The sequence below is a fragment of the Battus philenor genome, unplaced genomic scaffold (genome assembly GCF_028537555.1).
Source record: "Battus philenor isolate CCGP_79_NKW_IND1 unplaced genomic scaffold, ilBatPhil1.0.hap1 SCAF_13, whole genome shotgun sequence".
NCBI classification, from domain to species: Eukaryota; Metazoa; Arthropoda; class Insecta; order Lepidoptera; family Papilionidae; genus Battus; species Battus philenor.
In genome coordinates, this window is record NW_027181675.1 from 9,093,623 (window position 1) to 9,119,551 (window position 25,929).

General features: G+C 31.2%; 1 protein-coding gene across 2 annotated transcripts in view; it reads left to right on the forward strand.

Annotated features, from left to right (window-relative positions):
- Positions 1-1,298: 1,298 nt before the first annotated feature.
- LOC137933222 (integrin alpha-PS1-like) overlaps positions 1,299-25,929 on the forward strand; it is a 109,285-nt gene continuing 84,654 nt past the window's right edge. For both annotated transcript variants that reach the window (XM_068777077.1, XM_068777078.1), the window contains exon 1: positions 1,299-1,687. In XM_068777077.1, coding sequence (XP_068633178.1) covers positions 1,509-1,687 — 179 coding nt within the window. In that variant the 5' untranslated portion in view covers positions 1,299-1,508. The remainder of the gene's footprint in view (positions 1,688-25,929) is intronic.

The window sequence follows — 25,929 nt, forward strand, 5'->3', positions numbered from 1 at the left end:
CCGTGGTCTGTTCTGCGCGTTAGACTTTACAGAATTAAACTTTAGTAAAATATGAGATTACAATTTATATATACTTTGAAAAACTATTTCACTAGAAGTTAAAAGGGTTGAATGTAGTTGTAATTAATTTTTTCCTCGTTTTACACAGAAAAACGCAAGGGCCCGAGTACGAGCCGCTATGTACTAATTTATTAATGGTTTACCGAATAACATATCTCTTAGAACTCGAACTACGGAGCACCCGTAGTGACTGTGACGACTCCAGTTTAACTGATTTCGATTTTTTTTAATTTCTTAGCTCACGGATCCGAAATCCGCGAGCTCTGAGTCCGAACAAGCTGTAAAGCTAGAACGGCTAACAGTGTCCAACACCAATCAAAACTAGCCTAGAGATGTTAAACAATATGAATCAAAGCCATCCGAGGGCGGTATCTCGACTCGGACAGTTGCCAACATTAATATCACTTCAAACCTTTATTGCTGAGCAAAGAAATTTGAGCAATTCATAATGAGAAACATACATTTCGGAATTTTATATTATTAAATATTGTATGGTATACTTATAAACAAGATGTTGGTATTAACGTTTTACATAATAACATTTTTTCGGACATCTATCGGATAATCCGTGAATTGTGATAATAATTAAATTAAATGTATGCATATAACGTACACACCTTTTGTTTTACACTACTCATGCCACAGATGGCTCTGTATTTAGATATTGTGATGTTTACTAGTACAAGGTTATGCAATATTTTTAAACTTGTGTAGTATTTAACTATATTCAAAGACGTTTGGTTCCGCTAACAACTCTTTCGAACTCGCGGATTTTGGAGGTAGAGTTTATACATTACGTTGTAACCTCTCCTATAAATTTACTAAGAACTATTAATAATAGTTCTTATAGTCGGTACGCCGATTTATTACTTTACACTGAACGACACCTTTAATTATCCTTATATTAAGCCACGATAAAACCTTCGAGAATTCAAAAGTTTTTTTTTATAAAAGATGGGTTTGCAAACTCTAAATTAAATTAATTTATAAATACATAGCAGCACCCACCGTAAATCGAAAACAGAAACTGCAAAGTTTGTCACCAGCTTAAATATATATTATTCTACGAAACAACTGTATTATAATATCTTATTTAATAATAATACAAATAGTGAGATAATTAGATTCAAGGTTACTGGTATATAGCATCGCTAGATGGCGCTTATGATTATTCTTCGTCTGATGTTTTATGAGTTCACTCGCCTCTGTCACGGGCGCTCGCGCTGTAGTGCGTAAAGTATGTAGAGTCAACAGAAACGTAACAAAACTTTACCGCGAACACAGAATACTCAGCCGGCGAGCGGCAACCGTGCTGGGGGTCTCGTTGCTAGTCGTGTTTAATTTTGTTTTATAGTTTACGAAAACCGCGATGTGCAAAAATATAACTGGTGGACAGTGATTTTGTGCAACATTATAAATTATATTACGATATAGTCACGAACATTATCATGGCTTTGAAGGTCGCGTGTTGGAATGTTTTATTTTTGTGTATTTTGCATAAAGCTGCCGGTTTTAACCTGGAGCCAAGGATTCCAGTGATAAAGCACGGGGAGACAGGTTCTTATTTTGGATTTTCAGTCGCTGAACATCTTACAATCAATAACACTAATGGTCTTAAAACAAGCTGGTAAGTTTAGAGTTATTTTCAAAACATAAGTGCTTGACATCATAGTAGTGTGAAGGTCACCGGTCTCCATGTGTTCGATAGCGTATCGCAGATATGTTTCTTTGAATTTTAATACGATGATTATTATAAATGTATATATCAACTATTAAGTAGATACTTTATATCCGATAATATGAAGATAATGTAGCATTGCTTATATATTAAATAAATGATTTATTTAAAATTTTTGAACAAGTTGTTGGAAACTTAATTTTTTTTATTTCTTGTACTAACGAAACTATGAATTATTAACTTTAAGATATGACTTCTCACAACTTCACGGAGCAACTGTGCCTGCTGCACCGCGTCTATTAGCTTAGTTTGAATGTAACTGTTTAGCTAGAGGTTACCAACATTTCAAGTTTCTTATCTGTCAAGAACTGGTGCGATAATAGTTAAGCTCTCGTTTACCGGTTTGCATCTGAAGCAGGATGTTTTGAATGGATTCGTTTGATTTATTACATTCATAATTATAGTTTAGAAAGTCGATTAATATTCGTTGATATTACTGATATACTAAAAACTAAATTAAATAACTGAAAGCACTGAAAGGTGCCAAATGCATAGCGAGCTTATTCGGGATGACTGCATCACGGGCCGCGACTTTCATAGCGCGATGACCTATATTATCCAAAAGCTTGTGTAACAGGACAAAATTTTCTTATCGTATCTTATACATACTTAGGCATACTTCAGCAATGACTTAAGTTGTATTACATGTAATGAACGCGCACTTAATTAGATTCTTTGTGATGCAACATTTTATCTTCTTCACTATAATACGTCGTCTCAATTGTCTGTACTAGTTCTTTTATTGTATTTCAATTAAGGAAAGGCACTCGATGATTGACTATTTTACCACGGTTATTGAATAGGAATGTACTGAAAAATCACTTACGACTTTATACTGTCACAAATTATTAAACAGTCTGGAATACGACTGAGAAAATAAATATATGTGACATATTTCAGAGTGGTGATTTGTGAAATCGGTTAATGTAAAATTAATTTTGTGATTGTATATTTATAGATTGCAGTTGTTAAAAATCAATATAAACTAGAAGCGCGTAAACTAACAAACGCGCATAAAAAATTTTAGCCTCGTTTTATATTATTAATATTTGCATAAAAACCTTTTGCAAAGTATTAGAAACCTGAAAAAAGATGAATGAAGGGAAATAAACATTAAACTTATAACGATTAGTTTAATGAAATTGTGCAAATGATACTTATAATTTCCGTACGTCCAATTTGTAATTAGTAAATGTTCAAATAAATCAGAAAAATAGAGAGAGTTCTTTATTTAAAAATGAGCTGAGCATTTTGTTTTAATATTTCCGGTTTCGACTTACGAAAACTTTGTGTCAAAAGAATGAGTCACACAAGAATTATAGGTAATGTTTGAGAAGGAAATATACTACCATATAACATAACTTGGATAGCTTCCAATGTACACTATTTTCCCGGCTCCCTAATCTTTGCTGCAGACATCTTTATATTCACGCGAAATAATATTGGTAATGCTGCAAGGTTCCAATTTTAAAGTAAATTATAATCAAATGACAATCAATAATTCTTTGCAAAAACATTATCACAATGATACAGCAGCAATGATTAGGATTGCTTATTTGATATTTTTAAATATTATACGTTTATTTTCATTATCCGTATGTTATCTGTGTAGGATCACATTTTTACACAATTACATTTTTATACAAGTAATGCCGTTGGCTCATGTATTTATAACTTCACAGGATATGAAGAAATAGAACGTAAGCCGAAATTTTACATTCCTTTGTTTTAAGCACACGTCAAATATTTTATATCAAAACTTCATAATTGTTACGTATTTATCGAAGTAATAAAACTTATAATTGTACAAGACATCTATTTACATTTACTTTACTTTATTATTACTTGTGTAAGTCATGAGAAGAATGTACGAAGAGTTCAATTTATTAGAAACTAGAATCAGATTGAGCTCTCCTCTAAATGCATCATTCAACTTTAATGGTTCCCGATGGAGATCTGACCTGAGAACAGCCCACAACAAACTCATGTCAATATTTCCAGTTCTGGATATTCCTTAACTGCCGAGAAAATTCTAGATGTGTTTTTATCGGTTTCTCTATTGACATTTTATCGATCTACAGAACCGTCTGTATTCCTTTAAAGTAAATATTGTCAGATTTATCAACTGTAGATACTAAGGCGTGGTATATTGTGATAAGGAAGCGATAATATCCATTGCTCTAAAATAGAATATGGATCGTTTTATTACAATCATTCAGCGAGGGACGCTATCTCATCGATAATGTAACAGGTCGAAACGCATAAACTACATTTGCTAAGTAAATCCGTTGCTGTAGCTCTTTAAAAAATAATACTCATTATGTAATAACTAATTATATAATAGAAATGTTTGGCAATAAGTAATTTTAATTAATTTATTTTACAATTATTTGAAATACATGTGGATAAAACAAAGCTATTTTAGTTACGAAAACATTTATTTTTCCAGAACACCTATAAGGATTTTTAGGATATTTAAGTTTATCGATTTTTCTTTTATTAATTTAAAAAAATCATAAAAAATTAAAATATCAATCGGCCAATATAAAATATTAAAATAAATAATTTGGTATTAAATTGTAAACCCAGACTAATTTATGGGAGGTTAGGCGAAATGAAGTTATAATATTACAGTAAATTTCCGAAATATTTTATTTAATATATATTATATATATTATAATATATATTTAATATATATTATATAAATATTTAATTAGGGCTAAAATTTTTTTTTATCCTGAAGCGAGAGACATAAGAAGAGATCAGAAATTCTGAAGCATATTTTTCGATAGAGCTGGCTTATTATGAAAAGTTATTTCTGAAAAAAAAAATCAGGTTTCGAATAAGTCAGTAATAATCGTACCTAAAATGAATGTGGACAAGATGAAGTTGATCTCTAAAGTTCATGTTAAGCTTGCTCCAGTAATTGTCGCAAGTGCTACGCTCGTAGTTGTAGACGATTTTATATATACGGGACAAATCGAACGAATAGGTAACTCCAACTTTGAAAAAGAGGTCACTCGCCATCCAAAATTCTGCAGTATCTGAAGATGTTGCTATTAGGGCCAAAAGTTTCTCAAGTGGTGACCACGAGGAGGTAGTCACTGTGTTCTCCTACTGGTTGGACCGACGACACTGTCAAGGTCGCGGGGGTCGTGGTGATGTTTAGAGGAGACCTTTGCTTTACAGCGGGTGTCTATCTGCTGAAAAGAAGAAAAATAATTGTACCTAAAATATAATAATACAATATCTTTTATAATTTACCTATTAGTTACTGATCAAAGCCGCCTCCATAACGATATGTACTTGTAATGAACTAAACAATAGTCCATTTTAAAATTCATGTTATTGCATAATTTATTCATCCATGTGTGTACGTGTATGGACTTTTCTATTTCACAATGTTTATCAACACGGCACATGAAAGCCACGTGGGAGTAACACGTTGCTTCGGACGTTTGCTCACAAATAAAGACATTTCTCATACTTTGACATGCACTCGTAAAAAGTTTGTTTACGTGAATAATTTTTTTACCGTTTTGGAAGTAATAAAAGAAACTTATGATCATCGAAAATAGCACCTACGTACAAATGCACTTGCGGCCGGGTACGTTTCACTAAAACAACGCTCTGACACTTTATTATGTGTGTAGCTCGGCTTACCGTGTTTATACGAATTCGAGGAACATGAGGTTAACTAATTAAATACCTTTACATTAAAGGTATGCATTTGAATAAGAATGACTTGTAATTTACATAAAATGTTAGTTTAAAAATGTATAATATAAATGTAATACGTTTTTGTCACCATCATGATTTCAGCCGTAAGTAATCCACTGTTGGACAAAGGCCTCCTCCAGAAATTTCAAATAGAACAAATTGGAAGCGTATCCGGCATCTTTCGTCGACTTTAACAGGGTCATCTGTTCATCTTATGGACGTCCTGAGCCTTGCTCGCCGGTTCTTGGTTTCCTGTCCAGAATCTTAAAGCCCCGGCTGCTATCTGAACTCCGACTGTTTTTTTTTTCATTTTGTTTTTTAGTTTTTTCGTAATGTAATTTTTTTTTCTTGTTAATAAGTTACGCCCAGATATTTAAAGTAATTTCCCAGGGTCTTTATTATGAAAACTGAGCAAATATCTATACTGTAGAAATCCTCGCAGCGATAATTTTTACCGTCAAACACATGTATGAAAGAATGGCGTGGTATCTCAATTAGATTATTGAGATGTATAATTTAAAGATTAAATGAAAATATTACCGCGCCGTAACTTAGATCGTTAAACGGGAACTATGAAATTAATGTTCATTGATATTTTTTTAAATATGTATTTTTAAAAAATAAACGGATGTATGAGTTTAATATATAGGTGAAAGCCATTTATTTAAAGTCTAACTCCACTTTGCCTAGAGAGTATAAGAAACTTGAAAAGTCGCACAAAGTCGTAGTAAAAATGTGGCGGCCTGAGCCAAGGCTCCCGGCCGACTTAGTTACAGCAAAGAATTTTACATTTAGCGTCTTTAGTGTCCGAGCACTTCAAATCTGACGTAGCTGTCGTAGTGAATGCTAGAAAAAAATTGACAAAGTGACATATTTATTTTTTTCGCTATAAATTGTTTTTGTACAAATATGGCAAACATTTGAGATGAACTCGACTTCGTTATTATTTCCGGTTTGATGCTTTGACGCGTGCCATTAAGTACGCAGTTTCCAATAATCCTATTTCTGTTTAGCTTAGGGTCGTCCCCCAATAGACGACTCTGTCCAATTAAAATGTTCACACGTCATGCTCAGCGGGGTGCCATAGTGACTCTCCTCTACTAGCGAATGACTCTAATAGGAGCACATTATGCGGAAGAGAATTCAATGAACAAATTCAAACGGCTTAAAGTGGTCCCTTCAAATTTGTGTTTTAATTATTATAAGGTTTACCTTCGAAAATAATACAAAATAGGGAGAAGTTAATATTGTTCTTTATTTGAATATTACATAAAGAGCATTGTTAATCAAGAACTAAATTTTTTTTATAAGCTGCTGTTATATATGTTTATAGCGGCAAAATATTAATAATAAATATACATACTTATGGACATACCAAACCACGTGAAAAAAAAACATTTTTTGCTTAAAACGATGCAAAAAACTATTTCCGTTTTAAATATAATGTATTTTAAAAATATTGTAATTTTTTTACGTGCATTTATTGTTTTTAGCAATCTTCAGCAAGAATCATATTATATTCTTTATTCTAAAGGTTGCCATAACTTCCTTGACTAACCAAGTTTTAGGATGATTGTGCTAAAATTGTCGCCAAAAACTGTTGTTGTTGGTGTTGTTTTATTTACTACAAAGTTTAAATTTTCATCATCATCATCATCAATCATGTGAAACAATATTCATAGTGTTTTATTAAAGAGATTTTTTATATTAACATTGATTTTGTTGCTGGTTAGCTTAGCTTATAGACTGATATAATTAAACATGACACACTGCTTGTGAAAATGTGTTTTTTTTGCAAAAATTGGCGCGAAAAAAAATTATCTCCATTATCAATAATAAATGCAATATATATGTTCTTTATTAGCGTTTTCAATAGCGACAACATACTTTCTGTGATATAATTTACAAAACAAACTACGTTTCGAAATGTTTTTTTGTTAAAATAGACGTCAAAATCTACCTGCGTTTGTGTTATTATATTAAAAGTTATTATTTAAAAAATTATAATTTCCTCATGTGCGTTCAATATGATAAATAACTTTTATAGCGTTTGAGTAACGACCGATAACATACTTTACGCCAACAGTTTATAGGCTGCTATAATTATGTTAGGCAAGCCTCGGGACACAGGTTAGCATACGCCCACAGTTGCGTAGGCGCTTTGAACTCAACAAGCCTGGTAACCAGTCTTAACCGTATAGCACAATGGGGCTGGATCAACTGGTAATTCAACACCAGCTATTTATTCAAATTAAGTGCGGACAGTAGCACGCATGCGCAATCAGGGCCAATGATTACAAGAGAAGGGGGCGCTGTGTAACTTAGGCCATATTCATTGCCTTAAGACGCTATTATTTTATGCTCAGCATCAATAAAAGTAGTTTACTCCAACCTGTTTTTGTGCGATGGTTAGAGACTGAATTATATAAATTGTATAAAAATGATGAAAATCCTCGCGAAATGCTATAAAATAGTTTTCGCAATACAATAAATATGTATTTTTAAGCGGTGAATAGGTGAATATAAGGCACCGTAAATAAGTCTCACTAAGAAATTAATTCAAACTCTTACAAATGTATAACCATTATCCTTAGTAGTCTAAAATTATAGTTCGCAGAGCACTCTGTTTCCGCGAACTCATTTCAGCGAAGCTGTGACAGCCCTAAAAGGGTATCAGCGTCGACGAACAGAAAGAGAGATAGAACAGTCTAACAATATGCGAACTTTTTTATAGCAAATTAGTTCAAAATCACTCTCGTCACTTGAATATACCAACTTGCACTCGTACAGATTTTTTTCAGCATAAGGTCTGATCAGTTTTTACGACGACTGTTGTTTCACTAGACGATCGTATACGTATATGTTTTGGTAGCTAAGATAAATGTGCAAGATCATATCTACTTATTTTTATTTATGGATAACTTACACAAAGCTAAACACATGCATTTAAAATCGTTTAAATAGGCCGCACAATAACAGGTTTGAGTATACATAGTTTTGTAATAAAATAAATTTATTTGGGTAGTCTTTAAACGTTTCCGACATTGGATGTAATAATAAAGATGGTCTAGACACTCGCAGTAAAACAAACGAAATTCGGTGTCTGAGCCATAATATGTTCAGTATTTTACTTCAGGTGACTTCTAGAATATTTAATCACCTACAGTCCGTTCATTTTAAGAATGCCGTGAATTAACTATGCCCGTTAGTCTACACATGATATTGTTCCTAATTAAAAAGTCTAGTTCAGTGACCAATTAAAGAAAAACGCAACGGTTAACAAGAGCGTGATTAACCCGGCGGAAAATGATGTTTAAAAAAATAGGGGACATTTATAATATATTTACAAGGCACCGTGAACAACTTGCTGTACCAAAATTTCGATTGCAAAAATCTTAATTCATTTCTAATGAACGTGAAAATTTTATGATAAAGTTCTCTATTATAAAATATTGTTAATTAAGTGTCAAAAAACACGTTAAAAATAAATTAACTAAAACGGCATATTATTCAATAAATAAGTATGTACATTAATATGACCATTTTGTTCTATTTAGGCCTCTGACAAAAAGCGTGTATATACACAAAGCGGTACTGGTAATCTTTTTCAAAACATACGTTGGTTGTAGAGTTTCTTCCTGCTTCATCTTTACAACAACAACATTGCGAAACAGAGTCAAATAGTAGATTTGTTTTAAAAAACGTTGTTAAATTAATTAATTTTATTTTATACGCTATTTGACCAAAGGAATGTTCCCTCCCATTTAAGTCAACTAAGTCTTTATGGGTCCAAAGATATCGTAATATAAAATCAACTAAATATACATTAGTGTATTGTTTGATAATTAATTAGAGTATTAATGATGTAAAAATTTCTTTTGTCAATTATCATATAAATTGTTACTTTTAGAATATTGTTTTATATTTAAGATATTGATGTTAGATAAACAATAAATAAAAACTTTTATTACGCAGTTCAAAAGGGGAAGAAGAATATATCTTTTTCTTTTTGATTGGACACTTAAAGTTAACGGAGTGTTTTATTACGATACGTTAATAAATCTCTTTTATACATATGTATTATGACTAACATAAAAGTGTGAAATAATAGAATTCAGCAAAATACGCTCGATTTATTGACTCGTTTTGTCGATTTATTAAAACTTGCGTTTTTCAGGAAATATTTTTTCGATTACATTCGAGTATACCGAAATCTTGTATAGCTAACCGAAATTTTACAGCTTATTTTGATTTTTTATTTCAGAAAGTAATAAACATAATATATATTTTTTATTGCATAGATCGATTTTGCGGGTAGTAAAAGTAACAATTTACGAAAAAAAGTCAAGACGAATTCTTCTATAACACACAAATGTAACATATGTGATGAAAAACGATATATTAAGTTTGATTAAAAGTATTTACAGTTATTTCGTTATATGGTTCAACTTAGATTTAAATTAAAGTTAGTAAAAAATATATCAAAAAACTAGTTTTTATTAATATATTCACATTATAATCCCAATAGGATCATTAACAGTGACCACTTGTATGCGTCATGAGACGGATACCAGAATTCGCCAACTTGATAGAAACTCTTTAGTTACGAGGATTCCAATCGCACTCTGATTAGTGAAGATCCCACTTTTGTAATAACTTTAATGAAATTATAGAGAAACTTATTAATTAGCTTTTATTGAATTTCTTTACAGCTTTTTGTATTACGGACTTATTTAAGCGTTAAATTATTTTCCTAATTTTTCTACAAGATAAATATAATTTAAAAACAAACTCCGACATTACTGAATTTAGATTAATTAGTCTAAATATTGCAATAATATGATTGTAGAATTATACGCGAGCAATGAAAATATCGAAGCTTTATTTTAAAGTTTCACAACGCTGCCCGGGGCACGCTTAGTGTAATCATTAATGTTAATTATGTATGATGAATCTCCATGTACACCAAACAGTCGGAAAGGGCCTTGTGTTTCACTATTTTCTACAATTAACGATAATTGGCATAATCATGCTTGCACGTGTTGGAAATTCCATTGGATACTTTCGGAGAAGGGAAATGATGAAAGTTTTCACAGAAAGCTTGGGAGTCAATGCTCAAAAATTTATAACATAATACAGACAATAAAATGACCGTTGCGTGCTTATTTTTATAACTGAAGCTGGTTGTTTAGAAGCCGTTACAGTACACGATTTAGTTTTAAAAAGTCACTTTCCATAGTATAAGTAAGCATCAATTTAATAAACATTTATGTAATGATATTCATTTTTTACCCATAGCTAAATTTTATAATGTATAATTACGTATTACATATATAATAGCGTGCATATACTTGCTTATAAGTTGTAATTCTAAACACGTACGTAAATATTAGGAACCTTAAATAATTAAAATTTTGTCTAATTACTTTCAATATGTAATATATGCAATATTACTAATTTCTGTAACAAAATTATTTTATTTTATATACCAATAATTTATTTTAGGAACTAGGTTTTGGGTAATTACTTTAAATTTCTTAAAAAGGAAAAGAAAACGATAACAAAGTTTTATCGTATTATTTTCCTCGATTCCTAATGCAGAGTTTTGTGATTATACGAAAATAAATAATGCCGCGTTTTTGTATTTTGGCAATCGCAATAACAGGTCACATCCGCCGACTCATAAGCGATATTTATATAGTAAAAAATATAAGTTACTGCTGTTAAACAGGATTTTTTTTTTATTTTAATTACATACACGAATTATTAACACGTATAGTCCAATCTACATTTGACTACTGTCAAAACATTTATTTAGTGTGAAAATATTATTAAATATACATATGCTCATTCATATCATCAGTATCTGTTAAATGTGTGCGTGTAGTGGTCTGTGAATATGTTTATCGTATCTCAGTAACCCAATTCTCGTCGCATCTGTCCCGTTTATAAAATACCAGATAACTTACATCAAATAATCTACGAATTTAATATTTTTTGCCTGATATTTATACACGTATATATAGTAGTTTCCGTCAATCTCGATGACGACAACAGATAATAATGATTCGGGTGCGAGCCCTAATGCGGCTCTACAGATAGTAATTTGTCTTAATACCACGAGTGGGTGTAGAGACGGCCTGCGAATTGTGTTTGAAAACGATTTTATTTAAAATAGTTTAATGGCACACATAACGCCTGGATATGATAGGTATTGGAGTCTTAACTTTCTGGAGTTTACGGGCCTGCAAGTGCCATATAGGATGTCCTCTCCAAAGGATGTCAGACGAGCATATTATTTAAATTAAAATGTCACCATTCAACCCGAAGCTTTCGACGGTCATCTATGTGTTATGTAGTCTGCCTATTAACCTGCCAAACCGTTTGGCTACAGTGCTTACTTGCGTTCATCTACGCATCTTTTTATTGCTGATTTGATCTCGTAGAAAAATTCCGAATATAACCCATTACATGACTCATTGCTCGACTCATGCAACTGCGAAGTGCAAAATGGCAATGACTCCCATCTTTGTATTAAAAATGTTATAAAAATAATATATAAGATGTAACCATGTGTCCAATAGGTTAACTATTTTATAGATATGTTCCCACACAGAACGTGTAAGTTTGTAAATTAAAACTAAAATAAAAAAAAACGGTTCGTCGCACTCGCGTTCCGAACATCGTTCGTCTTTTATTAGGTTTTTTTTGTGGTCTTTATGCGTAGGGTCTATTATTACTTTTTGTTGTGGCCAGCCTTGTATGGAGTGCAGCCTTCGTTAGCGAGCACAAGGTCACCCTGGTTTACATTAAGGACCAGTCTTTTACAGATAAGTTGGACAAAAACTACTACTTGTGGAATGAAAATACTATTCTTTGTTTTCTGTGGTTTATAAAGGAATGCTATTTTGAGATAAAGGAAATCGATTCGTAAACTTGTTTGATGAAACTAAATTTTTTGCGTGCATTTATCTGTAATTATTTACAAAACTTAGCATACTTTGTGATTTTAATTTAACATTTAAGGATATCTGTACTCAATGATATTCTGTTATTTAGAAAAGTATCATCTGAGACTTCTAATATTATTTATGTTAGTCATAATTATTCAAGTGTTCAACTAGTGGAGCGCTCATTGAATTGTTAATGTAATTAAAAGTAATAACAATTGCTACTTAAGCAATATTTTTACTACAAGATGGTTCGCAATTTTAAACGATTTTTTTTATTTGGGGACATAATAATTTTATGTTTTTGTTAAAAACTATCTTCCTAATCCATTTACGAATCACGAGTAGTTCGATGTATATCTTTGTCGATCTTTCATTTTAATCTTTTATTTAATTTAGATCCACTTACAACTACATCTATTTTAAGCTTTTATCTTCCAGTCCTGTTGGAAATAAGAGGCGGAAGCCTATATTCAACGGTAGGCAATAAATTTTACAATTTATTACAATATTTTTTACTATTGTCGTGGCCGGTACTAGTCCAATGGTAGATGTGAGACTTCCTATCGTAGTCCGCGGGTTCGATTCCCGTGATACAGTCTTAAATATCGTTTATATTTTGCGCATTAATTATATAGGATTGACACTGCTTACAAACAAGCTTCCAGAGGATAGGCGATAGCATCCTCTGCGTAGCGATTATGGTACATATCATATGGTACATATATATCTTTGGGGGAGGCCATGCAGTGGGCGTCTACGAGCTGAAATGGCGACTACGACGGATGTTGTTATATTATATCAAACAGTTGATTAAAGAAGTAAAAGACTGAGACGAAGTAAGAAACAGGAAAATGGGGTTTTTAAGTTGATTCCAGTGACATAATTTGCGGCTATGGTTTGACGCGACGATAAAGTTAGGTACCAGACACGTCGCCTACGTTAAAGGCTGTTATCGCGTCCATATAAATAGTGATAATCCCGGTGATATCATATTTGGCGACGCTGCTGCCCTCTGTTTGCTTAGCACTCAACGAACTATGACGCACAGGGCCCCTTGAAGTGACAATGTAAATGAAAGAGTGTGTTCGATCGCTCAAGTTATTGATTTCATGAATCTTATTAAATAACCAATATTTTTGTATAACGCTGTTTAAATTATTATGCAAGAATCATATACAGTTGTTTTTCATTTTTAATTTTTTATTACAGATATTAAAAAAACATATTCTTGGTTTTATAGCCCTGTTCTTAGTTGTGTAGTAATAGAGATTCCTTTTCGATGGTAAAAATAACACTATGAGGCCAATGTTAAATGTCACGAAATTCGGAAACTGCTCGTGGAACCAATGCATCGATACTGATGGAACTCATAGTGGACAACTTCGCCTTTCCGCTATATGCACAAACTGGATTTTAAATTTTTTGTTCACCAGGAAATACGGTGATAACTTTAAAAGAGCTTTATATGTGTGTGCTTATATTAAGTTGTTTTTGTAAGAAATTTTAAAACACCAACTGCCAAGTTACAGGGACAACGGATTCTATTGGAAAAATGAATTACCGTAACATTTTAGAGCGATCTGTTAAACGAAGATTTAAATTTGCTGCTCGTGAACTGTCAAACACGTGAAGTTCAAAGCCAGCTGTTTAAGGCGCAGTTTCGTCTTTTAATTACGAGGAATTATTCAGTTTTTTTCCGTTAGAATTTCCTAAAAAAGTATTAGAAAAGTTACAAAAAAAATGAAATGAATCAGTAAAGTCGTTCTAAAGTTGTGACTTAACCAATTGAAATAGGTATTACATTTATAAATATAGCGAAAAACAATTATTCTAGTTTAAAATTATGTATAAATTTCAATTTAATTGCTTGTCATTAATTCCGTTTTGTTTTAAGAAAGATGTATAAGTTAATATCGTATATGAATCGAACGAATGCCAAGCCATGAATTAGACGTCTGAAGTCAAATGGAGATACTATTATTAAAAGATCGATCGAAGCCGTTTCGGGTACACATAAATTTATGATTGCAACTATTGCTGTAAGCACTACATTGTTACCACTTGCTCATTTCTCTTGAGACGTCTGTAAAGTTCCATTTAAAATCGATTTAGACAGTCGAGCTGGCCGCGGTGTAATATTTTCTTCTCAAATGAGTCGGGTTCCCAAGCTATTGTCGACGCCGCCTTTTATGGTTAGCTTCGTATACAGGCATATCACAGACGTTATTTCGGTTTTAATCGCCAAACACTGGCAAGTTATCTAACGTTGTTTTCTTAATTTATAGAGTATATTTTAAACATTTATTTTAATAAAAGGAATGCTATTCACTGATGTACATACATATGCAATATATATACCAATTATTTTACAATAATCATTCCTTATTTTTGAAATAAAACTTGTTGATTTAAAAAAAATATATTACCAACATTACCTTGAATCGAACTATACTAAATAACTAGACCGTCGTATTAACGGTCAAGTGAAAAAGTTTCTAAAAGAATTACGAGTAATTGTCAAGATTGCCGTGTTATGGTTAACAAAAATTTATTGGTCCTTTACGTAAGTTAATAGTGCAGTAAAATTACTTATTCTCGTTTGGTATAAGGTGAAAATTTGTTTAAAATCTTTTGTGCTTCATTGTCGTTTAATTTTAATTAAAGTTAGGTGTTGTAAGTATTGTATCTTTAGAGGTTATAAATGAAATGCATACGGTTATAAAATACAACTACCTGTGAAGAACGACCGTCGCAGGGGCGCGCATTCCCTCTAATTGGACGTTTGCGCGGTCTGCCCACATATGGATTAGAACGACTGTCCGACACTGACCACTTTCGCCCGCTCGTACGTTGCGAAAAAGCCACAGATCTATTTTGATTTGTTAAGATTACATTCTATATAAGGCAGAACACTTTCCATAGACTTCTTAATTAATGTCTACACATCAACAATTGAAAAAAATATGATAAATTTCAAAAGCTAATTGATTTGTATATAATATGTTATCCTTTACGTCTTTCTATCTTTTTCAAACAACAAGTAATATCTGTGTACGAATATTGTAAAATGTGGATTATATTTTATTAGTTGGTTAACATAACCAATGTTTGCAATTAAAAAGACATGACTTGTTTTAGAATACCGCACTTAGACATTTTTTTAAATTAGGGTAATACCAACATCCAAGCAGCTGATATCAAATAATCACCGTTTATACTGTATATATATGATTTGTGTAAACATACTTAATTTGAACCATAATTATTCGATATACTTTTTTACAATACTGTTGTTGCGTAGCATAATTTTAGTGCGCAGGACTCATGTTTTTCTGGTTTTTGATACAAGGTTAGTGTGCAGAATTACATAATAAGACAAATTGAACCGTTTCTCGTGAATCGAACATAGGACCTCCAATTCTAAGTCACAGTTTTTAATCATAAGGCCATCACTACTTTTAAGACGTAACTTTTAAGCATTTCATGGATTCACTGTGCCAGTGCCGGGCCCTTCGCGTTGTACGGAGAAGTGCTGAGTACGGGGTTCGAGATTAACGACCCATCACTAGGTGATTTCTGAAAATCAGTGGTTGTATTCGTGGTGAGTGGTCATATATCGATTACAGCCGCTTTTGATTTTTGTCACCTCATGTATGTGTTTTTGCTGTGTCTGCGATGAATAAACTTTTCCTTTTTTATTTTTTTATTTCGTTTACAATCCTACCTGAATAGCTAGATCGAAGTTGAAATAAATTTACTTAAATTTTGTGGATGTATTTATATTATTAATGTGAATGTTTGTACTTGTGTTACCAAAGTTAATGTTTGTATGTGATCCCGTTCGAGGAACATAGCGGCATAAAGCGGGATTGTTTTTAGAAGCGAACAATACTCTCCGTTACTATTTTAAAGTGTTCGGTCACGTAGCCGGTCGCATTGATTGTCCATTGTTCGAGAATCAACGAAATGATGGATTTTAAAAACTATGGGAAAGTTCTTTTATTGTGTTACAAGAACACGCGGTTTTTTAAATTGTCATATTATGTTGAATGTTTGCAACTATTTTTTATTTGAATTACTAGTACTTAGTGTTATTTAAAGTTTTACTTCATAGGGGTGAACGTATAGCTTATGTTGTTAAATTGGTCTTTCTGAAATATGTTACATTAATTTATATCTTTCATAAGTAGGCAATTGGTCAGTAACTCCTAGCAGTACAGAATCTACAGGGACACAAATAAATTTTAATATGTAGTAATCTGAACTTTGAATACGCTTCTTATAATCTTTTTTTATTATTTCTAAACAATTGATTTTTGAATATGGTGCCACTATATATTAAATAAGAGCGAATGAGCTATACTTTATACCTTTTCTTCCGTATTTATTGCACACAATACATACAACAAAAACAATATTATTAAAAAGATGAAATTAAAAATAAAATAAAACCGACTGTACAATTATAACAATTAAACTAACCATAGAAAAAATTAACTAAGTTAGGATTATTTAAGTCGCGCAGTCATTAATTTGATTTTCATTATGAATGCAATCGTTTCGACAAACTGAAATATACCATAATTTACAGTCGTATTTTTTGAAGTTTACAAATATTATTAAATAAAAATGTGTACTACAAAATAATATTTCTATCGTTATTAACAGTTTATATTCCTTTATTCACTCATTCATCATCAGCCGATAGATTGTAAGGCACAGGCCTTCCCCAAAAGCTCTCCCTAATGACCGGTCTTACTCTACCCGCGTCATGCGACTCTTCGCGATCTTGACTGTGTTATCGTTCCACCTAGTGGCGGGCTTTGCCACGCTGCGTCTCAGTTTCGTTTCAGCTCATAGACTCCGATTACAAGACTAATCTACGGTTACTCCAAATATAACCTATTGGATATATACCATACTGTCACGCTTGGCAAGCGAGTTGGCGATCGCTTTGTGCTATTACGGTAGGCACAGGACGCTGCTGCCCAAACTTGGTGAGCAGTGGGAATTCTACATAATTTATACAAATAGGGTGAATTATATAGATTGCTTCTTGAGAATCCAACCCGCGACATACGAAAGTGTTTCTTACGTAACGTAGCCTCTCTTACGTGAGTCTCATTCCTCTATCGCTGTGTTTACACCTAGTAGGGGGTCTACACTGCCTAAAAAGACATTATATGTTTAATATTCTAAAATCATCGTTAGTGTATCTGAGATGAAAAACTCTATATGTTATTTCGACTAATCGTGGACTAGTGTTAAATTATATTACTATCTCTAGAAAATCTGTGAAAGAGTTTTTACGTTTCAAAAGTATTTCATATGTTTTGTACTTTTTTTATCACATTTACGCACCTGCCTATTTTTTATCTCTATTCCACTCTAGGTTGACTGATAAATAATGCGTATAAGGCATTAAATTCTTCGTTACAAAGTGTAATAAGACAAAATTAAATAAATCGATTTATAATTGGACATTTATGTTATGTTATAAATATATTGCAAAGCTAAGTTTCCTGAAAGATTTAACGCTCCCAAAAGTTATTGGCCAGTCAAAGTTAAACAAAAAAGTACTTCAGATTGATTAGATCACTTTTTATTTATTTAATATCTGTCTGTTTTTTTATTCAGACACTGCTAGAGCAAAATTGTAATGTAAATATATTTTCATAATAATGTTACAATGTGAGTATATTTTTTCAACATATAGTAACAATATATATCCTAACACGCCTTTTCTGATTGTGTTTAGTGACAAATTTTTGACAGGGACACAGAAAATTTTTGGTCTCCATTCATGCAATAACAAAAAGTCGAGTTTTGCGCATTTTTGTAGATTCTTTTTTATTTACATTGATAGACTATACAAATCATGTATAACAAATTAGAAATGTAGGTAATGCCATGTTCGTAAAGATAAACAAAACATTAATAAATTCAACACGGTAAACCACAACGTAATTTTATGCTGCCAAACAGGATAAAAAAGATCTTTTTAACTACGTAAAGCTGTGGGATAGAGATTTACCTGCTCAAGTAGAAGTATTGATGGCGTGCCTCTGAATAGTGCCTCGGTGTTACAACTATTTCCGAGAAACACGTCCCTTTAAGCGTTAATATAAAATAACATTGGAAATGTATATTGTCGAAACTATCCCCCTCGAATCGTTTTTATAACACCTTTTGTCGTTTGTAAATGGCGTACGTTTTGAATAGACCGCGTAGTGAAAATACGGTATATTAACAATGATAATTTACATTTAAACTCATTAATTATTATTGTGGATCAACAATATTTTTATCAAAATCTTATTTACTTTACTACTTTAAGCACAAAAATTGTTTCATTTAAATAAAAAATTTGACTGGAGGTAAAAATTAAGCAACGATAATCTTACTAATATTTCATGAAATCAAAGCACTTAACGTTCACTAAATAATATATTTTTAGCCATCAAGACATGTATTTTTGAATACGTTACCGCTAACTATAAGACGAAATTATTACCAATTTTCAAGAGAATGATTAAAGAGTATATTCTTGACATTTTATTGACTTTTAAAAGCACAATTATTAACTTCGTCTTTGCTTATTTAATGTATTTTTTTTATTATTTTTATACATCTCCAGGTATTTGTCATAAGTATATATAAATATAAGTTTGTATATATTATGTGTACTTGAGTTAATGTACTAGTCTTTTGAGTACATTATATGCTTAATATAATATAACTACCCCGTTTGATGTACACGTCAGCCCCTTTACTTCTTGTTAAGTTTCCACACAACTTTTATGTTATTATAACTGAAATTTAATGAAAAAAATAACTAAAGTATTGAAAAATCATATTTCATCTTTATGTTGTAAAAATGTTATTTTTTACATGTGCAATAGAATACAATAAACTATAAACAATCCTAAAACAGACCGAAAATTCTAAAACCTTAACAATAAATTTAGATAATTTTACAAACGCCACGCTTCAGTGAAACGCGTGATATTTTAATGGTTTGTATAACAATGTACTAACAAGTAGCGCGACTTGACGCCGCTAAGCGCTTGAAAAGCAGGCTGTAGCCTCAGGCCAAGTATTTACCATAACAAGGGAGGTCATACAATGGTCGGCCTGTGGAAGAATGGCGTAAAACCCGCTGTTTAATCTGCAGGTTTTAATACGATACGCCCTTTCTATTTTTCGAACTATATCCTTCGGTTACACGTTACAACGCTTTTGTATATGCATTTACAATATTTCTGTGGAAATAATAAGGCAATCATTGTAAAGTTATGTTGTGAAAACTGCATTGGTTAACACTGCTAGTCAAACCTAGGTAATTACAGGCAAACATTTTTTAATATCTTTATGAATATATAGCAAATATTAAGGGCGATTGCTTACTGGTGTAAGAACTTTAAAAGAGTGTATGCATAGTTCATGTGTCAGCGTAAAACTTTAAAGCTTTTACTCAGATGTCCGCTTACTCCGTGTAAAGAAAACATTTTTAAATATGTTACATTAAAATATTTTTTCTAGTGGAATTCCACAAGCCAATAATTACTGGTAATAAAAAGTATGCGGTGATGGATAGTAAGTAATAATTAGTTTTAATATGTAGTTACACGAGTTTTAAAAAGGCATTTTTCGCTATGTTACCAATAAGCTATTTTAATTTCTGAAATCGTTGATTTTTCGTTCACTTCTTAAAATATTTTATACCTAGAGCCAACCACTCTGTACAATGTTGTTGCACACATAAAAGGTTATCTTGTTTTTTTATTGAAAACAATTTACAAAGTTGTTTAACGAGACATGTATTATAAAATAAATTAAATGTCTATATATAGCTCCATCGATCAACCGTTGTCTTTTTTACACAACAAAGATATTAATAGTACATAGGAATAAGCTTAAAGCCCTGAACCTAATGAAGTTACTAATGAGGTGAGCCCACAAATAACTTGAAACTCGTAAATCGTTTAGCTTGGTTGCTAACAATGTATACGTAGGGCATGTTTAATGTTTTGTTTCCTATGTATAGATGTAAAAAATTACATGTTTATTTTTATAATAATATATTTTTAAGCGTTAATTTCATATTCTTGAAATTAATTCAATTATTAGTTTGTTTTACGTCATCGGGTGATAAAAGATAAAAAAGATAATTTTAAATTCATATGTAAACTGTCATGATAACTGTTACAAATCAGAAATAATGTAGTGGTCGGAGGGCAAAAAGGGGCCTTGAAAATGAAACCCGCACAGCGTGACAATAAATATATTATTTATTGCAAAGAAATAACACTTAGGCGAAAATCCTAACTGTAGGTAGTTAAAATATTAAATATATAATGTAATTAATATACTAGTACTCGGACTTTATATATACTGACAACAAATATCTTAGGATATATTATAATAATTAGTCAATAATAAATAAAAAACTCCATTAAACGAGTAATGACGAAGTTAATGTCTGTGTTTTTTAAATGGCAAGAAAATACTCTTTAATCATTGTAATCATTTGAAAATTGGTGATAATTTCATCTTATAGTTAGTAGTAACGCATTCCAGAATACAACAGTCTCGATGGCTAAACATTGTTTATCCACAATAAGAATTAATGAGTTTAAATGTAAATTATGCCACGTCATTTTGAATGTACCGTATTTTCACAACGCGGTCTATTCACAACACACACCATTTACAAACGACAAAAGGTGTTATAAAAACGATTCGATGGGGATAGTTTTGACAATATGCGTTTCCAATGTTATTTTATATCAACGTTTAAAGGGACGTGTTTCTCGGAAATAGTTGTAACACCGAGGCACTATTCAGAGGCACGCCATCAATACTTCTACTTGAGCAGGTAAACCTCGACCCCACACCTTTACGTAGTTGAAACAGATCTTTTTTTAATCCTTATTTTGCAGCACAAACTTACCTTCCCGTTCAATTTGAATAAATATTTTGTTTATTTTTATGAACTTTGCATTACCTATATTTATAATTTGTTATAATTAATTTATGCAATCTATTAATGTAAATATAAAGAAATCGTCAAAAGGACGCAAAGTTCTGTCTTTTTAGTTAAGGCCCAAATGGAGAGCAAAGTATGAAAATTTTCCAAAAAGGAGGAAAAAACAATTTTCTGTGGTCCTAAGCTTCTGCGAACTAAGAAATAATGTGTTAGAATGTATACTGTTACTATATTAAAAAAAATACAACTACATTATAGCTTTACTACGAAAATATATTTTTGCAATATGATTTTAGTTAAGTAGTGTGTGAAATTAAAAAAAAATTAGATCAAATCGATCTGAAGTACTTATTACATGTTTACTCTTTTTATTTTGACTGGCCAATAACTTTTAGAAGTATCTTTCAGGGAAACTAGTTTTTCACCATATTTGTAATATTATAAATTCCGGTATCAAATTGTAAACGGGTTTTTTGGTCATAACCTCAACTCTAATAACTCTTCCATAATTTTCCTTAAGACTATATAGATATTGTAAAATAAAATCTAATGCTAATGTGTTTGCTGTACCTAACCAGTAATTTTAAAACAATTTAAACGATAAAACAAAGCTTACGACCTAATATTTCGGGGCGAGAAGGTCAAATCTGATAGATGAGTCAGTACAAACTTGACGTTGATAGCACAACCCTAAAAGGTCACTCGAGGCGGACCGTCAAGCTGTTGGCGTCCAATTACTAGTAATGACCTGTCGCTGAGTGTACAGGCGTACGAATAAAACGCAAACTCACCTACAAATTCGAATTTATCAGGGAAATAGTTTAAAAATACTGTAATATATTATAAACTAAAAAATGCTAATGGCAATACGATTTAATACATGGTTTAAATATCCAACTTGAAATTCAGAATTAAAATTATTTGTTTCATCATGCAATAATTACTTAAAATAATTTTAAGTATAATCATACTTATATTAGAACCATCTGCCCTTCCTTAAACAAATGCAAAATGTCTACTTATTAAGAACATACAAACAAAATCGATTATATGTGTGTGTGTTTGTATTTGTGTATTATATTTAAATTATAACTCTCAAAAGGCATTCGATTTGTTTTAATTGCTAGCCAGGTCATGACAGCTTACATGTTTTGTGTGTCATGGAATTTAATTTTATAGCTGTAGAAATTAAATAACGTACTCAAAAAATAATAGATTGTTCTGTGTAAAATCAAAATATTTAGTTAATAAATCGAAATATTTATTTCATTGAATAATTTTTCCTTCATAACTTTGTCATCTGATATTTGAAATTGATAGATCCTCTATGATTTATATTGAATAAAATTGTTGGGCGAAAAGTTCAGGAAACATTTATATCAAGAATACATATCAATTATTTATATTGTAGCTAACTGTCATACTATTGAATCGTAAAAGCCCTTTAAAAGTTTGTTACAGATAATATATAACATAAACCCTTGGTTAGTGGAAGTAACTCATAGATTTTTTCATTTCAGCTAACTTTGATTTCCCCTCAACATTTCTCTTAACATATAGTGAAAAGCGGTGATATTGTTCATCTCATTGATGACGTCCATTTTAATTTTTTTATATATTTACATATTTAATTTTTTTGTATTGTCGTTGTCCATTTTAAATTGATATATTTATTTTAGTTTCACTACACTTAGTCACGGCGGATATAAAAGGCATTAAGCCTTATAGGTATTATTTATCAGTCAAACTAGAGTGAAATAGAGAAAAAAAAACATATGAAATACTCTTCAAACTTTAAAGCTTTTTCAGAGATTGTTTACAGATAGTATATATAACATTGACCCACGATTAGTCGAAGTAGCACGTTGAGTTTTTCATCCCAGCTAAGCTAATAATGAATTTTAAATATTTCATTGTACGATAGATATTTCACTTCATACTTCATGTTTTAAAAAGCTTTGATATTGTTCATCTCCTCCATAATGTTGTCATTTTGTATTCAACAATTTTTTACTTTGATATTTGATTGCGGTGGGCTCTGCGTTGTAGGGTGATCATCTCTCTGTGTAAAAGAAGAAGATATGGAATGCTACATACTATATGTAAATCATATCTACTAAACGATTTATCTAATTACTGATAAACACATTAAATGGGTGCACATAAAATACACATATGAATATTTAAGAACATATTTCTATAAGCAATGGTAGCTTGCTCTTAGAAATATGAATCAGCTTTAAATTTCTAGCGATGCATTTACTTTTCTAGGAAGTAAGAATTTATTTAACAGATAAAATAAAACTAGAAGTTCGATCATGCGTCATCACTATTTTATACTTCTTGTTATTGTATGAGTAGTGCGCGCGATGACTAAAATCATCGTCAATATGTTTCTATCCTTGTTTCAATATCCAATAACATTATAATATTATTTGAACGTTTTATTTATTCTTAGGTCGCTTTTAACAAATTTTAGTACATAAGCATATTTGTTCTTGTTTACAGAATAGTTAACAGAGGGTTATCTAAATGACTGCACCAATTTTTGAGATTTTATTGTTTTTAGATTAGTCTTCGTCCTGGATAGGATAATAAGTTTTAACAAAAATAATTCATTATAAATATGATATCAAAATGATTTTTTTTAAGAAATCAGTCACTTAGTTTTAACATTTTTAGCTTAGTCTGTGTTTTTTTAATTTATTTAACGTTAGAAAGGAAGAGCTGCAAATTTTTGAATGTAAATAGCACAAGAAACTTTAGTTTATATTAGTGTTAGCAGAGTTGACAGTGAGTAAAAAATAAATTAATATGTTAAACAACGGTAACAAGTGAAAACGGACAAGCCTCTGTTTGGAGGGGCACTAGGTGTCAAGATATGCATTTAAATTCGTTACTAGTTAGATTATTTAAGAATAAAGGTTATACTGTTGGTGTTAATCTCGCAATAATGTGGTTAAAAATGAGTTAGAAACGTATCCAAACTCAAATGATCGTTAAAAGTGTTTATGCAAATCATTTAATTGCTTACTAATCTTTATATACTGTAAGTGTAATGATAGTGTACTTCTTATCAAATTAATGACATACTCTCAATGCTCGTTATATCAAATCTCAAGCGTGCGTCAGCTCGCGACTCTTGTCCTGTCTCTTCATTGAATATTCTTGATACTAGAAATAAATGGTATTGAAGTAGTGAATGCATTTAAACTATAGGACAGATTCGACGAACTGATAACTGTTAGCGTAAGTAAGATGTGGGTTTAACGTTTTATACAAAAAAATAAATTACATGTTGGCAGCTATTAGCAATATTAAGTTTCATTAAAAATGTAATATGATCATAAAAATCTTGACGTAAATTATATCAATTTTTTTATACTAAAATTATGATTAGTATTTTTTATATATTCATTATAAAGTTTAAAAAGTAATGTATTTATATGTTTTTTTTTCTTGACAAAGTAAAAATATTCCTTTAAAAAAAGATTTAAAACATTTGTTAATCACTTTTAATTTATATACAATTCTGTAAAAGGTGAATAACACTTGATCATATAACATAGTTAATGCCATAATGAATTTAATTAAGTCTATATTGTGCTGTGAAAAAAATTTAAGAGATTTAATTAATATTGTTTTCGATTTTATGTTACGCTAAATTGTATATACATTTTATTTCTCCGAATTGGTATCTTCCATCTCTACGCCTGTGGCATTGACTTGCAGTTCGAAACGGCTCAATTATCTCGAACATTCGATACTATTTAAGCATATAGTCCCGCGCTGACGTTGAGTGCTTTCATTTATGTTTGCTTACATTTAGATGAAGGATTAAGTTTCTGTAATTTAAGTTATTTCTCTAAAATGGAACGTTGCTTATTTGAACACAATGGTAAATTTACAATAAATATTTTAACAGCATGTGATAAGTAATTCGAGAAATTGGAAATTAATTTAAGAAATAACTTTTTAAGTTCTTCGATAAGTTTAGAATATCGTCTATAGATAAGTTCTGAATTATATAATATTTAATTGTATAACCTTTAACATAGCTAACGTATATATTATTTAGTAGCACCATGTATGTCTTGAAGGACGAGAACGTCAAAATCGATGGACTTTGATAGACAGTGATCCCTTATTAAGTACACGTATAGTTCCAACTCAAGAAGGAAAGTGGAGGAAGCTAGATGTCCGTGATATAGCCCGGCGACTTTAAATTATTGGCCGTATTAAGGAGAACCAGTAGCTGACTTGTGGCATTGTAACTTGAGCGCATTATGTACAGTTAGGTGGCGCTAACGGTTGTCAATGCGGTCCGCATGTAGTACGGGATCATCTGTTTATGGTAGGAGATGCTGTTTGTTTGTTAGTAAAGTGAGGTGCCCAATCTTTCTCTAATATCGATTACTCTAATCTCTCGAATTATATTCATATAGGTTCATTTGTCATAATTATATTCA